This window comes from Nannospalax galili, unplaced genomic scaffold (genome assembly GCF_000622305.1).
Source record: "Nannospalax galili isolate Female #2095 unplaced genomic scaffold, S.galili_v1.0 scaffold911, whole genome shotgun sequence".
Taxonomy (NCBI): domain Eukaryota; kingdom Metazoa; phylum Chordata; class Mammalia; order Rodentia; family Spalacidae; genus Nannospalax; species Nannospalax galili.
This window is the reverse complement of record NW_008329642.1, coordinates 606,710-623,161: the sequence shown is the minus strand read 5'-3', so window position 1 is coordinate 623,161 and position 16,452 is coordinate 606,710. Positions and strand designations below refer to the sequence as shown.

At 44.8% G+C, this 16,452-nt stretch overlaps 2 protein-coding genes across 2 annotated transcripts in view; one reads left to right on the top strand and one right to left on the bottom strand.

Moving 5' to 3' along the window:
- Coq5 (coenzyme Q5, methyltransferase) overlaps positions 1-8,556 on the top strand; it is a 20,942-nt gene extending 12,386 nt beyond the window's left edge. The window contains exons 5-7 of the mRNA XM_008840603.3: positions 5,119-5,207; positions 6,781-6,892; positions 7,551-8,556. Of these exons, the coding sequence (XP_008838825.1) occupies positions 5,119-5,207; positions 6,781-6,892; positions 7,551-7,652 (303 nt within the window). The 3' untranslated portion in view covers positions 7,653-8,556. The remainder of the gene's footprint in view (positions 1-5,118; positions 5,208-6,780; positions 6,893-7,550) is intronic.
- Positions 8,557-11,141: 2,585 nt separating this feature from the next.
- On the bottom strand, positions 11,142-13,653 carry Dynll1 (dynein light chain LC8-type 1). The gene is made up of 3 exons (XM_008840592.2): positions 13,497-13,653; positions 13,163-13,300; positions 11,142-11,547 (listed from the first exon to the last, which is right to left on the bottom strand). The coding sequence occupies exons 2-3, from the start codon at positions 13,292-13,294 to the stop codon at positions 11,410-11,412; spliced, it is 270 nt and encodes an 89-aa protein (XP_008838814.1). The 5' UTR covers positions 13,295-13,300; positions 13,497-13,653; the 3' UTR covers positions 11,142-11,409.
- Between the last annotated feature and the right edge of the window lie 2,799 nt (positions 13,654-16,452).

Genomic DNA, 16,452 nt, shown 5'->3' with positions numbered 1-16,452 from the left:
TGCTTTCTTTTCTGAAATATGGGCTGCAGTTGTCTGACTCTTCTGCTTGTGGTTGGACATTTTTTTAAAAATATATTTTATTTATTATTTTTATTTTATGTGTATGAGTGTATTGCCTGCATGTACATAAGTGCACCCATGTCGTGCAGTGCCCATCAAAGTCAGAAGAAGGTATTGGATCCTTGGAACTGGAGTTATGGACAATTGTTAGCCATCATGTGAGTGTGGGGAACTGAACCCTGGTCCTCAGTGCTCTTAACCGCTGAGCCACCTCTCCAGCCCCTGGTTGGACATTCTTTTATGTGCTTGTTATGATTTGAATATAGGTAGTACTGTCCAGAGGTCCCCATGTTAAAAGGACCTCAGGGTAATACTATTGAACGGTGCTGTGGACTTTAGGTGGGGACTTGTAGGAACTGTCAGTTGAGTGTGTGCGTGCCTTCTGGGGATTTTGGGACCTTGGCCTGTCTAGTCTTTCTCTCTCCTCCTCTGCACTGTTTCTCTCTCCCCACCTCTACCCCATCCCTGCCTCCTTCACCTTTCCCTCCCTTCCTTCTTCCTCTCCCCTTTCCCTTCCCCTTCACCTTGTCACCTTCAATCCCTTTCTCCCTCTCTTTCTACTGTAACTTGTAAAACAAGATCAAAAGCTCTGGGTAAAGGTGTTTGTCGCCAAGCCTGATGACCTGAGCTCATCTCCAATATCTACATAGTGGAAGGAGAAACTGACTCCTGCAGGTTGTCCTCTGACCTCCACATGTGTGCTGTGGCATGCATTCCCACACATATGCACATATATGTGTATATATATAATTATATATATAATATGAATATATACTAATTAATCTTAGTAGTCAGGTGTAGTAGCACATGACTGTAATTTCAGTGCTCTATAGGCAAAGGCAGGAGGATTCATGCACGTCCCAAGCCAGCCTGGTCTACACAGTGAGTTCCAGGACAACAAGGCCTATATCGTAAAACCATGTCTCAAAAAAGTCAGAACTGGAGAGATGGTTCAATGGTTAAAAGCACTGGCTGCTCTTGCAGAGGATCCAGGTTCAGATCCTAGCATTCACATGGTGGCTCACAACTTACTCCAAAGGATCTGACTCTCCTGGCCTCTGTGGGCACTGCACATATGTAGTATGTAGGCAAAATACTCATACATGTAAAATAAAAACAAATCTCTTTTTTTCCCCTTTATTATTATTATTTTTTTGACACAAGTTCTCCCTGTAGCCCCTGCTGGCCTGGAACTCACTATGTAGACCAGGCTGGCCTTGATCACACAGAGCTCCACCTGCCTCTGCCTCCCAGGTGCTGGGATTAAAGGTGAGTGCCATCATACCCAGCAAATATTTTCTTAGCTGTCCTTGAGCTTTCAGAAGTTCTATTTCAGTCCCTGTACCCTCAGTGCTAGAGTAGACATGAGCTACCACACCCAGCTTAAGAAAAACTCTTTTAGACAGAATATGCTACACAAATTAATCATGTAGAAAATTACTTTCCAGCCTGGCGTGGTAGCGCACGCCTTTAATCCCAGCACTTGGGAGGCAGAGGCAGGCGGATCTCTGGGAGTTCGAGGCTGGTCTGGTCTCCATAGCGAATCCAGGCCAGTTGTGGCTACAGGGAGACCCTGTCTCAAAAGGACCAAAAAAAAAAAAAAAAAAAAAAATTACTTTCCTACTGAAGAGGGAAAATTCACTGTCTTCTCCATACTGCACACTGTTTCTGACACCGGTTTGTGGGGTTTCTCCTACATAATTCTCTTACAGATAGACATTCCCTACATGGATTCATCACAGATTCCTCCAGGTTAAGGACTCAGTCCCACTAAACTGCCCTCTACTTCAGATATAAGTTGTGTGTCCATGTTTGCACTGGTATTTCTCCCTTACTAAAAATCAGAGGATCCTACAACCTCCTCCATGGGTTTGAGCATTTGCTAGAATACAGTTTTTCTAAGCAGGGCATGAGAGAAATAGCATAAGCATATGCATGCAATCCAGGACTTGAGAGGACTTGAGTTCCAGATCAGCCTGGTTATATAGCTACATCCTATCTTTTTTTTTTTGGTCTTTTTGAGACAGAGTCTCCCTGTAGCCCCAGCTGTCCTGAAACTCACTATGTAGACCAGGCTGACCTCGAACTCACAGAGACCCGCCTGCCTCTGCCTCCTAAGTGCTGGGATTAAAGGCATGTGCCACCATGCCCAGCTACATTCTATCTTTAAAAAAAAAAAAAAAAGAAAAAAGCTAGGCACGGTGGCGCATGTCTTTTATTCCAGCACTTGAGAGGCAGAGGCAGGTGAATCTCTGAGATCCAGGCCAGCCAGGTCTACATAACGAGTTCCAGGCCAGCTGGGGCTATAGGGAAACCCTGTCTCAAAAAAACTCCAAACAAACAATCAAAAAAAGGGGGGTAGGCTGGGGAAAGCCTGGCTTTTATGACCTGTCCTGTATCTGTGGATGGTTTATTTTTTGTTCTGATTGAAACATGTTTTTTGCCATTTGTGGTTTGCTCACACCTGTACCCCAGCACTCAGGAGGCAGAAGCAGAAGAATCACTGCAAGCTCCAGGCAGCCAGGGCTACAAACAAAACCTTACCTCAAAAAAGCAAAAAAGTAAGATAAAAATGAAATACTTTTTGATAGGACCAAAGTTCAAAGGGTTGTATCAGTGAAAAGTTCCATCCCTTAATCTCCCAGCCATTCAGAGCCCCCTCTCCCACATAGTGCCCAATTCCTTGCATATCTTTGCAAAGATGTTTTGTGTATATTAAGTCTATGTATTATAGTCAAGAGTGGTAGCATATACCTGTAACCCCAGTGCTCAGGAAGTGGAGGCAGGAGATCAGGAGTTCAAGACTATATAGTAAATTTGAGAAGATAATGTTTTTTTTTAGACAGAATGTCACATTATTCAGGCTAACCTCAAACTAGAGATAGTTCTACTTCTGTGTCCCTGTGCTGAGAATACAGGCCTGTGCCACTATCATAACCACTTATTTCCTCTGTGTGTGTGTGTGTGTGTGTGTATGCATGCATGCACACACACATGTATAGGGGTGGCGGGGGCCTGTACCATGGCACACATGTCAGAGAACAATTTTTGTGGAGTTTATTCTCTCCTTCCACTTTTATGTAGGTTCTAGGAATCAAACTCACATTGCCAGGCTTATATAGTTAGTAAGTGCCTTTACCAGCTGAACCAACTTTCTGGCCCCCTTCACCTTGGTTTTGGGGTTTTTTTGGAGGGGGGAGACAGGGTCTCTCTGTAGCCCCAGCTGGCCTGGAACTCGCTTTGTAGACCAGGCTGCCTCCCAAGGGCTGGGATTAAAGGTGGGCGTCACCATGCCAGCACCCCCAGCTCTCACCTTGGTTTTTGAGACAGGGTCTTTTCACTGAACCTTCCCATTGATTCAGCTAAACTGACTGGCCACCAAGCCCCAGAGATTTTCCTATGTCTGCCTTCCCAGTGCTGGGTGCTGGGGAATCTTACCTCAGATCTTCCTGCTTATACAACAAGCACTTTACCAACTCAGTCATCTCCCCAGCTTCTATTTCCTTTTTATCTAATGCAAATATTAGCATTCTAAGCATATTCTCCATTACATTTTTTTCTCTTTCTTTTTTGAGACCGGTTCTAATGTACCCAAGGCTGGCCTTGAATTGGATATGTAGCTGAAGCTGGCCTTGAACTTCTGATCCTTTTGCCACTACTTCTCAAGTACTGGGATTACAGGTGTGCATGATCACATCTGACCCCATTGCCATTTTTTCTGTAAAAATATATCTAAGAGGCTGGAGAGATGACTCAGCAGTTAAAAACAGTGACTGCTCTTGCAGAGGACCCGGGTTTAGTTCTTAGCACCCACATGGTGGCTAACAACTGCCTGTAACTCTAGTTCCAGGGGACCCAGCATTCTCTTTTGGCCTCCACAGGCATTGTATAACAAGGGTGCACCTACGTACATCCAGGCATAACACTCATATGCATAAAATAATGATAAATAAATAAAGCCAGGTATATACTGGGGGTACAGCTTGGTGGTGGAGTGCTAGTCTAACGCGCAAAGCTCTGGGTTCAGTCTTCAGCATTCTAATGAAACACACACAGACACATACAAATCAGTGATTTTATTTTTTCCTGTGCTCAAGATCAAACCCAGGTCCTTTTCACATGCCAAGTAAACAGTCTACCCCTAAACTCAGCCCCAGCCCTTTTTTTCTTGTTTTGTTTTAAGACAAGGTCTCATTAAGTTATGCTGGCCTTAAACTCATTCTGTAGCCCAGGCTGACCTTAAACTTGTGATCTTTCTTGCTCAGCCTCCCAAGTAGCTCAGATTGCCAGCCTGTATTATCAGGCCTGGCTTATATTGGTGACTTTTTCTATGTTAGTACAAAAGAGTATTGGTTCTTCCTTTTATATTTTATTATTTTTAAACTTTATGTGTATGTATGTATTGCCTGCATGTAGGTATGTGCATCCGTGTCTTGCAATGCCTGCGGAGGACAGAAGAGGCTCTTGGATCCCCTGGAACTGGAGTTATGGACAGTTGTTAGCTGCCACATGGGTGCTGGGATTCAAACCTGGCTCTTCTGCAAGAACAACCAGTATTCTTAACTGCTGAGCCTTCTCTCCAGCCCTGGTTCTTCCTTTTAAAATTAGCCACATAAACTGAGTGTGGTGGCGCACGCCTTTAATCTCAGCACTTGGGAGGCAGGGGCAGGTGGATCTCTGTGAGTTTGAGGCCAGCCTGGTCTACATAGCGAGTTCCAGGTCAGCTGGGGCTACAGGGAGACCCTGTCTCAAAAAGACAAAAAAAAAAAAAGAAAAAAAAGATTGTTATATGGAAGAGGTTATCTACTGTGATTGTGACCCACAATTCTAACCTTGTTCTGCGTGGAATTGTACCAGTCTCTCTACTCAGTGCCTTTCTCTAGTCTTGAGCAGCAAAATGCCTGTTACAATAGATTTCTGCTGTTGTAACTTCTAAGAATAAGGGAATTTGGGGGAAATAATGTTTGTAATGCCCATAGAAACTAAACCGGCCTCTGCCTCATGGAGTTGAGGGGAGGTCCACTGAGATTTGTTTCTTTTTGTCCTTGTCTCTCTTAGGCGCTACAGGAAGCCCATCGGGTCCTAAAGCCAGGAGGACAGTTTCTCTGTCTGGAGTTTAGCCAAGTGGATAATCCCTTTGTATCCAGGTTAGCATTGACAACAGGGCTTTATAAACTTCTTTGTCTAGCAAAAGGTTCCCCACCCTAAAATGAATAGAGAATAGTAAGCAACAAAGCACCAAGTTTGTAGGTTCAGAGGCCCGGAGGCCCCAAAGGACAGGCACACCTTAAGAGATCAGTGAGTCCTAAATGAAAATACTTAAACCAGTAACCAGAGGCCCAGGTTGGCCCACATTATGTGTTTTGCTTTACTCATATATTTTAGGAAACTTACACAGCCAGGTGTGGTGGCTCACACATATAATCTCAGCACTCAGGAGGATGAGGCAGGAGAATCACCCTCAATTTCAAAACCAGCTGGTCCACATAACAAGTTTCTGGCTAGGCTACAGAATGAGACTATCTCAAACAAAATTGAGAAATTTTACATTAAAAACCTGGATTTTCAGCTTCACTGGCCAAATCAGACACATATTGCAACCTTGGTAGACCCAAACGTTTACATACAATAGTCAGAGCCAAGAACCGACAGACCCTCCTCCAGTTTCATGGAATGTTGTGACTGTGCCCATCTTGCTCTTGGCCTACTCCCCTTATTTCAAGGTCTTGGTCAACTCCCTGTAGGCATTTAAGTTTGTCCCTCCTGACTTAGAACTGTTGCTTACTACCGTGGGAAAAATTCAGGGCATTTAAAAAAAATTTTTATAGAATATTATTTTATGTGTATGATTGTATTGCTTGCATGTATGTAAGTGCACCTGTGTCATGCTATGCCCACAGAGGTCAGAAGATGGCAGACACCCTGGAACTGGAGTTAGGATGGTTGTTAGCCACCATGTGGGTGCTGGGAATTGAACAGGGTCCTCTGCAAGAGCAGCCAGTGCTCTTAACTGCTGAGCCATCTCTCCAGCCCCCAGCCCCTAAATTTATTTATGTCTTTTTTTTTTTTTTTTTTTTGAGATAGGGTCTCCCTGTAGCCCCAGCTGGCCTGGAATTCACTGTGTAGACCAGGCTGGCTAGAACTCATGGAGATCTGCCTGCCTTTGCCTCCTAAGTGCTGGGATTAAAGGTATGTGCCACCATGCCCAGCTAATTTTTTTTTTAAGATAAATCTGCCCACTTTTTAAAATTCTTCAGAAATAAATTATGTGTGTTCCTATGTGAGTGTATATGCACCATATGTGTGCAATTGTCCACAGAGGCCACAAGACATGAAACAGTTGTGAACTGCCTGATGTGAGTGCTGTGAACTGAACCTGGTTGTCTGCCAGAGTAGTAAATGCTCTTAACTGGCAAGCCCTCTCTCTGGCCCTTTCCTTTCTTTCTTTTCCTTCCTTCCTTCCTTCCTTCCTTCCTTCCTTCCTTCCTTCCTTCCTTCCTTCCTTCCTTCCTTCCTTTTTCTCTCTCCCTCCCTCCCTCTCTCCCTCCCTTCCTCCCTCTCTCCTTTCCTCCCCTTCCTCCCTCCCTCCCTCCCTCCCTCCCTCCTTCCTTCCTTCCTTCCTTTTCTCTCATTATCTTTCTCTTTGATTGGTGGAGAGGTCAGGGAATAAATGCAAACCCAGATCTAATCTGAATCTTCGCCTTTGTGGTTATTGTTTAGGTTTTATGATCTATACAGCTTCCAGGTCATTCCTGTCCTTGGGGAGGTCATTGCAGGAGACTGGAAGTCCTATCAGTACCTTGTGGAGAGTATCCGGAAATTCCCAAATCAGGTACAAAACTTGTGTAGCCTAAGAGTAGTCTACCAGGCCATAGTCCTGCAGCTTCATAAATCTGCCCACTTTTTTTTAATTCTTCAGAAAAGCCTAACTTCTTCTTTCTATCTCTTTCCTAAGCATGTCTTCCCTAACACTCTGGGCTTCCCCCAACATTGTGGGCTTCCTTCCTCTTTCTCTAAAGCCTGCCATTGACTGCCTGTCCACCATGTGTCTGACCTCCAATCCAGCTTAAACAACATGCCTTTTTCCTTCTCCCCTCCATTCTCCTGTTGAGATTTACAGCTGGTCTGCTTGAAGGGTTTTTCTTTTAAATGCTAATAAAATTTCTTCAAGCTATATTTATTTTTTAAAAATATTATTTTTATTTTACGTGTATGAGTGTATTGCCTGCATGTATGTAAGTGCACCTGTGTTGTGCAATGTCTAAGAAGACCAGAAGAGGGCATTGGATTCCCTGGAACTAGAGTTATGGTTGGTTGTTCTACCATGTGGGTGCTGGGAATCAAACCTGGTTCCTTTGCAAGAGCCATCTCTCCATCCAACCCATCTTCAAGCCTTAAAAAAAAAAAAAAAATCAACAAACTTATAGCTTATAACAAAGGTCCTAACTTTGAAATCCAAACATTCCATGGTGTATCTTTTCTTGTTTTAGGAAGAGTTCAAGGAGATGATTGAAGATGCAGGCTTTCAGAAAGTGACTTATGAAAGTCTAACTAAAGGGATTGTAGCCATTCATTCTGGCTTCAAATTTTAACTCCTTTCCTGTCCTGGAGCATGGACCCATCATTTCCTGTTGAAGCCTGGAACTGGAAGATAATCTCCCTGATGAGATGGTAGCTGACGTCTCCTTAAGGATATAAAACTTGGACTCAGGTTCTGAATCAACCAGTCTCAGAGAGGAAGAAACAAATTCCCATTTTTTGCAGCTTTCATTAGCAGCTGCTCAGGCTGCTTAGGCCTTCTCCCAGAAGTGTTTGGCCTGAGTTTTTGCTCAACTTCTCTTAGCTGTGCAGTGTGGGATTTGGGTAAAACCAGCACTGATGTATAGTTTTGAATCCTATTTGTGGCTTCTCTAGCAGGACTGCCTTCCAGAGGGATAATGAATCATTTCAACCCCATGTGACTAGAACCAGAAAATAGTTGAACTTAACCTAATCAACCTTTCAGACTAGAACTGAGTTGAGGGCCCAAAGCCAAGGTCCAAGTCAGAGGACTGACAATATTAGAAATAGGGGCTGAGGGTGTAGCTCAGCAGTAGAGCACATGCTTACATACTTGAGGCCCTGAATTTAACCCTCAACACCATAAAACAAAACAAAACAAAAACCCAACAAGACCACTAGAATTTGTATGCTGAACCAGTAAATGAGTTTAGTTTGGGTGGTATTTATTACTGTTTTTTTAAAATTAATTTTATGTGTGTGAATGTTTTGCATGCATGTATGTAAGTGCACCCTTGTACAATGGCTAGAGGTCAAAAGAGGACACTGGATCCTCTGGAACTGGAATTATGGATGATTGTTGGACACCATGTGGGTGCTCGGAACTGAACCTGGGTCCTCTGCCAGTGCTCTTGACCCCTGAGCCATCTCAATAGCCCTATTACTGTTTTCTTGAAGTAATGCATGTTTGTATCACTGTCAGCCTTCTTCACCAAACTATGTCTTGTGTCCTCAGTATATGTCAGAAGAAAAGTACTACTAGGTCCTTGTTGATACAGGAAGCTGCTTTGTCAGAACACAGTTGAAGAAAGGATTTTATTGCAAAAGGAGGAGGAGGGAGGGAGGTTTAAAAATAATTTACGAGCCAGGCGTGGTGGCACATGCTTTTAATCCCAGTACTTGGGAAGCAGAGGCAGGCAGATCTCCGAGTTCGAGGCCAGCTTGGTCTCCTTAGTGAATCCAGGCTAGCTGTGGCTACAGGGAGACCTTGTCTCAAAAAAGACCAAAAAAAAAAAAAAAAAAAAAAAAAAAGAGGTGTGAACCAGATGTGACAGCAGAAGTCTACAATCCCAACACTCTGATGGCAAGGAGGATCACCACCTGCCAGGTCTACATAGTGAGTTCCAGGCCAGCTGGGGTTACATAATGAGAACTTCTCTCAAAAAACTTTGAGATAGGGTCTTATAGCTCTAGCTGGCCTGGAATTCACTGTGTAGACCAAGCTGGCCTTGAACTCAGATGCTACCTTTCTTAGCATCTAAAGTGCTGGGATTAAAGGCATCTGCCACCACACTCAGCTTCAAATAAATTTTCATCCCAGCACTAGGGAGACAGGCATACATGTAGGTAAAATACACATATACATAATTTGAAATTTTTTTGAAGTTTTTTTATTGTATTTTTTGTTTTATGCAATGAATGCATTGCCTGCCTGTAAGTGTACCCATGTCATGCAGTGTCCACAGAGGTCAGAACAGGATGTCTGATCCCCTGGAACTGGAGTTACAGTTATTAACTGCCATGTGGGTTCTGGGAACTGAACCTGGGTCCTCTGCAAGACCAGCCAGTGCTTTTAACTGCTGAGCCCATCTCTCTGGCCCTGAAAAGTTATTTATGCCTGTAGCCTAACCCCCCTCCAGTATTCAAGTTTGGATCTAGCCTCTCTACAGACTACTGTTTAATGCTAAAACAATGTGAAACTTAATAAATATTAAGAAGCCTTGCTAAGAAACTACAGAAATTACTCAGGTATGGTAGTGTAGTGCATTCTTGTAATCCCAGCACTCAGGAGGCTGAGGCATAAGCACTCCAGAGTTTGAACCCAGCCTAGGCTACATAGCAAGATCCTGTCTCAAAAAACACAAGTTCAGGGTTATTTGAAAAGGATTGATTCATCTTGTTGGCCCAGCACAGTAGGGGTTATTTTTAGAGCTCACAAGCTCTTGCCCTGTCAATGAATAGCTTTCAGACACAGCTAACTGCATACATCTTAGAGAACAGCAGTAAAGAGTGTTGGAGAAAATGATAAACCTTTGAAAAACTTGTTTTTTTCAGCCAGCTGGAGACTCCTGGCTTTTGAAACAGGATGCAGCAGGCACTGGGAGCAACTTCAGAATCCATCAGCCCAATCTTATTTCTATAGCAACATGGTTTTTTCACATCTGAACCCAAAAATGTACATTAAAAGCTATTCCCTTCCTAACAGATGTGGGCTGGGTCAAATAAGATAGAGCCCTCTATGTCCAGCTTCATTTTCCATCAGCTGTAGGGTCTGTTGCTAGAGACCATCTGTTTGGATTAGCTAAAGCTTTGAAAGTCAGATTCTTGTTGAGCTTCAAATAAAAGCAGCCAGGTCACTGAAGAGGGAAAGAGAATAGAGGCAATTCCTGAGTTTCCACCTGTTCACACAAATAGAAACGTAGGTCACCCTAATTGCAATCTCGTTTCAAAATACCATTTCCTGCAGACAGCAGGGAGAATAATAGTGAAACAAGCCAGGCTTGAAGGCATACATTTATCTCAGCACTTGGGAGGTGGACACAGGATTAGGAGTTCAAGGTCATCCTCAGCTACATAGTGAGTTTAAGGCCAGCCTAGTCTATGACTGACCATGAGATGGCTTGGCAGGTAAAAAGGCACTTGGGTCTCAGAACTGAGATGGTGGGAGGAAAGATCCCGTCTTCTGATCTACACACACACATAAAAGCAACTGTGAAACAACTTCACATCCCTCCCCCATCCTGATGTAACACAAGCTCCTTGGACCTCAAGAATGAGTTCTGGTGATGAAAAAGGTCAAGTCAAAGATGTGACTGACCTCATGGTACCTATGATAGGACCATTATCTATCAATTCAAATCTATTCTACATAGCAGCTGTTGGCTGCTTAGAAATCTCTGCTTGGACTAGATCCCTTAAGTTGGTAGCACGAAGCATTTGGTGGTTACTCAATACAGCGTTAATAAGGTTCTTGAAGCGAACCCACATTTACTGATTACTAGCCATGCTAGTGAAAGTACAGCCTAGCAAACTACAAGGAATTGTAGTCCTACCTCACAGCCTCCAGAGTGCTGGGATTACAGGTATGAAGCACCTCCCACTGGCTCTAATAGCCTAAATAACCCTGGAGGGTTGCTATTCAAAAACTGGATGAGGCCAGTCCTAAGTACCCTGTTCTCAAACAGTACCGAAGTGGCTAATCCTACAGAAACAAATTGGAGGACAAACTCTACAAACCTGGTCGCAGTATCAATTGATAGTTCATAGTCAATCTTACTTGAACAAACTAATTCACACACATAGACATCTCCAACAGATTTATTTAAAGGAATGGACTAAGGAAAAAAAAATGGGCAAAGAAGTATGGAATAGAAAATAAATACAAATGTAAGCTGTTTTACTATTTTATAACCATAAACTAGTACAGAGGATAAAGCCCTGTACAAAATAAAGATTCAAAACGAGGTTTTCCCTTAGCAAGGCTGAAGGTTTCAGTCTCTGGTGTTTGGAATTCAGGCTGCAGTCCTTGTTTTTGGATGGATCACTGGGTGTTTGGCACAGGCCATGCTTTTAACCAGATTTGAACAGAAGAATCGCCACTTGACCCAGGTAGAAGTAGATGAAGTGTTTGGTTTCATGTGTCACATAACTACCGAAGTTTCGCCCCACAATGCAGTGCCAAGTGGGGTTGTACTTTTTGTCAAACTCCTGGGAAAAAGAACAAAACAAAACATTGGAATTTTAGTGCTAGACTTGGAGAAGTCACTTTTTAGAAAAGTCAGAGTCAGTAGGGCCAGAAAGGAGAAACTGGCACCTGCTATTATTTCCATGCTGGAGAACCGAACCTACAGCTTTGTGTACGCAGGCAAGTACTCTAGCTGTAATTGAGTCACAGCCACAGCCAAGGCAAATTCCTAGAATAAAAGAATGTTCCCTGACCCCAAGTCGCCTACCTCATACATTAATGCAAATGTGCTTGCTGTCTGAGCTAAGACGGGAATGTCTGGCGGAGGTCAAATGCAGAAAGGTCAGCTTCAGAGACAGCTTTGTTTCCCGACTGTACCTTCCTACCTTCTAATGTTTAATGAAGGTGGGTGACATCAACATTTGTAGTTTATCCGGTTGTTCTTGACAAACAGAATTAAACTATCCTACCACTGTGTTTGCAATGCATCCCAGATCCAAGAAAACAGTAAAAATTTAACCCATTCTTCTCTAGAAAGATCTTAACTGTCCTCCTGCACTACTATAGAAAAGACTTCAAAAAGGATAAAGCCTCAATTAACCATCCAAGCCAAATTTAGGATGAAGATTTATATTTAAGGAGGGGTTAAGACCCTTAAGCATGCCACTACTCCTATACATTTTTTAAAAAATGTTAGTGACAGTATCTGACAGCTAAATGGCCACATTTTCCCTTTTGAATAGTTCTCTTTCCCACACATGGCCTACTGGTCCAAGTCTACCTGATCTTAAAGATTAGCAAGTTAGAGACAACTGTTCCCTATTTTCCCCATCCCAGTGGGCACGGAAACTAGAAAGCCTGCGTTAATTTTTCCTCACTAGGTGAGTATGTACGCAGGGCTAAAGGATGTAAAATTCTTTATGCTGAGTTACACAGAATTTGGCTCCTCGTATCTCATCTTGCGTGCAGTATCAAAACCTCTTGTCTACTGAGCAGACTCTTACAAGCTAGATGCACATACTGGTGCATTTGTCCAAAGAGGAAGAAAAGGTATTCACTTCTGTTCACGAGAAGTCTTTCATCTCCCCAGTCTCCACTGGAACCCTCCCACGGTTTCGGCTAGCAGCTCGCTCCCTTCCAGCAAACATAGCTTGACAAGTTGGCGGCCTTGCCAGCTTTCTACAAACTACCATTTACCAAGCCTCCACCCAAGCCCCCAACCACCACTACCACCCACTTTCCCTGAACTGCCGACTGGCTTCCCCACTGAAAGGCTGGCAAGCTCTCCTTCTGGCCCGGCTGGAAACACCCACGCAGCTCCCCGCTCCGGAACACCCAGATGGATACTCGGCGCAGGAATCCTACAGTAGGGGGAATTGCTTGCTAGCTGCTCCCTGATCTTGGAAACCGTTGCTAGGTGGCGCTTTTCCCCCAGGGAGCTGGGTTGGGGGGGGGGGGGAACAACTTCGGGCGCTGAGGGTCTGGTCTTCCCAGGAGGAGCGCAAAATCCATTCGCGTCCTTTCTAGAGATGTCTATACACCAGCCACCCTGCATGCCTCAAGAAACCTCCACCAAGCGCCCCCGGGACGCAGAATCGGGGAGAAAGAACTACGCGCTGACTCGCGCCGGCGTCTCACCTTCTTGATATGGGCCGCAATATCCTTCTCTATATTGTATTTCTCCAACGCCTGAGTAGCGCACTCCACCGAGTCCTGTTGCATTTCTTCAGACATGTCTGCATTTTTGATCACCGCCTTCCGGTCGCACATGGTTATCTGAGGGACGAGGCCCCGGGAAGGAGGTAAGAACCCGGGTTGGGGCCGCGCTCCCCACCCGGCCGGGGACCCCCACCAGCCGCCGCCCCCCATCAGCCGCCGCCCCCCATCCACTTCACTGGAGGCCCGCCGCACAGGCTCGCCGCGGGGCCTGCCGGGTCCGTGCGGCAGGCAGGGAGGACCCCGAGCCTCTCACCGTAGAGCAGGCTTCCGACTGCTACGGTCTCCTGAGGCAGGTGACGCGCCACTCAGCGCAGAAAGCAGATTCGGTCGCTACAGAAACCGTGGCGCATCTAAGCCGCCTCACGCCAGCCGCCGCCGCCTAATGCCTAGGCCCCGCCCTGCTCCCGCCGGCCCCGCTCCCTCCGCACGTCGCTATTGGCTGGTTATAGCCACTGGCATCCTCCCATTGGTCCGTGGACTCAATGGTTCCCTCAGGATCTTTCTCCTGCATTTTGTTGCAGACCACAATGCACCGCTCACGGCGTCGGTTGCCCCGGCAATGCGCAGCACGCAGAGGCCCGCCCTCTGGGAAGGTGGAGCCCAGGCCCACCCGGCAATCCGCAAGGTGCGGGGAGCTTCTGCTCAGCCACGGAAGCGGTTCCCAGTCCCGGAGTTAGTTCCAGAGTGCGTTCTCGAACTGCATTCTCTAGAAGATGGGAGGCCACCTCCCTACTTTCCTTCCACCCCCACCCGGCTCAGAACGATTTACGGCTTTTGACAGGTGGCCTGGACTCTAAGGGCATCTCTAGAGCGGGGCGGGCTGAAGCCAGCCCAATTCCGTTGCACTAGAAGAGTGGGGGGCTTCTTTTAGGGCTCGGCTGTCTCATCCTGGAAGTGTGTGTGTGTGTGTGTGTGTGGGTGTGTGTGTGTGTGTGGGGGGGGGGGGGGGGGGGGGCTTCGGCATAAGGGGCAGGTACTCCTTACTCTACCACTGAACCTTGATTTTTTTTTCCTTCCTTTTTCGTTTCCTTTGTTTTTCTGTGTTTCCCCTCCTCGCCCTCCCCAGGAAGGTTCTCCCTAGGTAGCTCAGGCTGGCCTGAAATTCGCAGTTCTGTTTTGGCCTCCCAAGCTCTGGAATTACAGGCATGCGCCATCACACCGGGTGAAATTCCTAATTTTGGAACAGTTGCCCCACATGTTTATTATACTGGTGTTCCTATGTAGCTGGTCCTGCTCTAAAAAATTGTATGAATGATGATATCCTCAGGATTGAAGAAGAGTTTCAGGAAGGGAATTAACTCCGGGAGGCCGGGGGTCTCTGCCAGGCAATGCAGACCTCAAGCGGTAGGGGTGAATGAGTGGGTGTAGAAGTAGTGAGCTCTGTACAGGTGAGGCTTCTTGATCAGCTAACAAAGTTTCTTGTTGAGGATTTATCTCTAGAAAGGAGGAAATATCTCAAGGTTAAGAAAAGGGATCATCAGAAGAATTTCTTCTGGCTTAGGTATGTTTATGACTAAATGATTACCAATAAATTAAATAAATAAATAAATAAATAAATAAATAAAAGTCTTGATCTTGGGCTGATGGTATAACTCATTGATAAGCTCTTACCTAGCATGCACTAAATACCATGAATTTGATGTCCAGTACTTCAGAACCAAACAAAAAGAATTCAACCAAAAGCAAGGACTTCTGGTGTACAAGGTGGTATACAATTTTAATCCCAGCACCAGGGAGGCAGAGGCAGGCAGAACTTTGTGAACTCAAGACCAGCTTGGTCTACGTGACGAGTTCCAGGCCAGCCAGGACTACATAATAAGACTCTGTCTTTAAAAAAAAAAAAGTCAAAGTCTTAAAGTGTGAAGTCAGAGTGCAAGATCTGGGTTTACATTCCTACATTCCAGCACTGTCTGAACTTTTTTTCTTGGAGGTCTACGTGTAAAAGGAAACCATAGGTGTGTGGGAATATTAAAGTAAGGCTTTTATGTTTTCCGCATACAGTTATGTGTGGCACATAGTAAGTGTTAAATAAATCTTAGAATTGTCAGTTTATGGAACAGTCTCCAAAGGCCACAGTTTTGAAGAATGAAACCTTAAATGCCATAATATATTTTTGAAATTCCTTAAGTGATTTTCAGGTTAATTGTGTACCTAGAAATTCTCTGCTCACATTTCTACATTTTTCTCATTATTACTCTCATTAACCCACAGTCTTTCATACTAAATTGACCAGAGGCACACAACTCCAAAGGAAAAAAGATGGGAGTAGTAAGAACTTCCTCTGTGCTAATGTATATGTATCAATTAAATTAAAAGGCTTTCCCAACTCTGTATTTCTACACTTGATCTTAGCCAAAAGACCAAGGAGCAATTCCAGCTCCATAGTTCTAAGGGCAAGATTAGGGGCTTGATGAATTAATATTTCTTTTTCTTCTGATTTTTAAAAAATTGTTTGTATTTTTTATGTGTATGAGTGTGTTGCCTGCATGTGTGTAAGTGCTTGTAGTTGCCTCGGGGGCCAGAGGAGGGCGTTAGATCCCCTGGAACTGTAGTTACAACCAGTTGTTAGCCACCATGTGGGTGCTGGGATCCGAACCCGAGACCTCTGCAAAAGTAGCCAGTGCTCTTAACCACTGAGCCATCTCTCCAGCTCTGAGGAATTAATATTTCTACATGCTGTCTGTCTTGAGAAAGAAGTGAGGTTGACACGTTGAGCCTGGATAGTTTGTGTCTCTAGTGGCTTAGGCCTAAGACTCAGAGCTATGGCATCTGCTGACCATACCAGAACCCGAACCTCCCAGGTGACATGATTATATTTCTCTCTAATCTATGGCTTGGCCAACTTTGTCTTGTTTGCATAAAAAAAAGCATTTAAAGCAGAGAAAGTAGGGCTGGGGGTATTGCTCAGTGGTAGAGCATTTGCTAGAATGTGTGAGCTTTGAGCACTGCAAAATAGATTAAAAACAAAAACAATGGGGGAATCTTATCTCACTGGTAGAGCACTTGCTTAGTATGAGTCCAAAACCCCTATGTTAGGTAGCACCTGTAATCTCAGCACTTGGGAAGTAAGGACAGAAAGATCAAGAATTCAAGTCCACTTTTTTCCCCAGCACTCGGGAGGTAGAGGCAGGTGGATCTCTGTGAGTTCAAGGCCAGCCTAGACTACATAGTGAGTTCCAGGCCAGCTGGGGCTATAGGGAGACCCTGAC

Bases quoted from the DNA above. Each gene is read 5' to 3' on its own strand.
- Dynll1 (XM_008840592.2), bottom strand. From the start codon at position 13,294: ATGTGCGACCGGAAGGCGGTGATCAAAAATGCAGACATGTCTGAAGAA. The intron at 11,548-13,162 runs GTGAGACGCCGG...TCTTTTTCCCAG, and splicing joins TTGCGGCCCATATCAAGAAG to GAGTTTGACAAAAAGTACAA.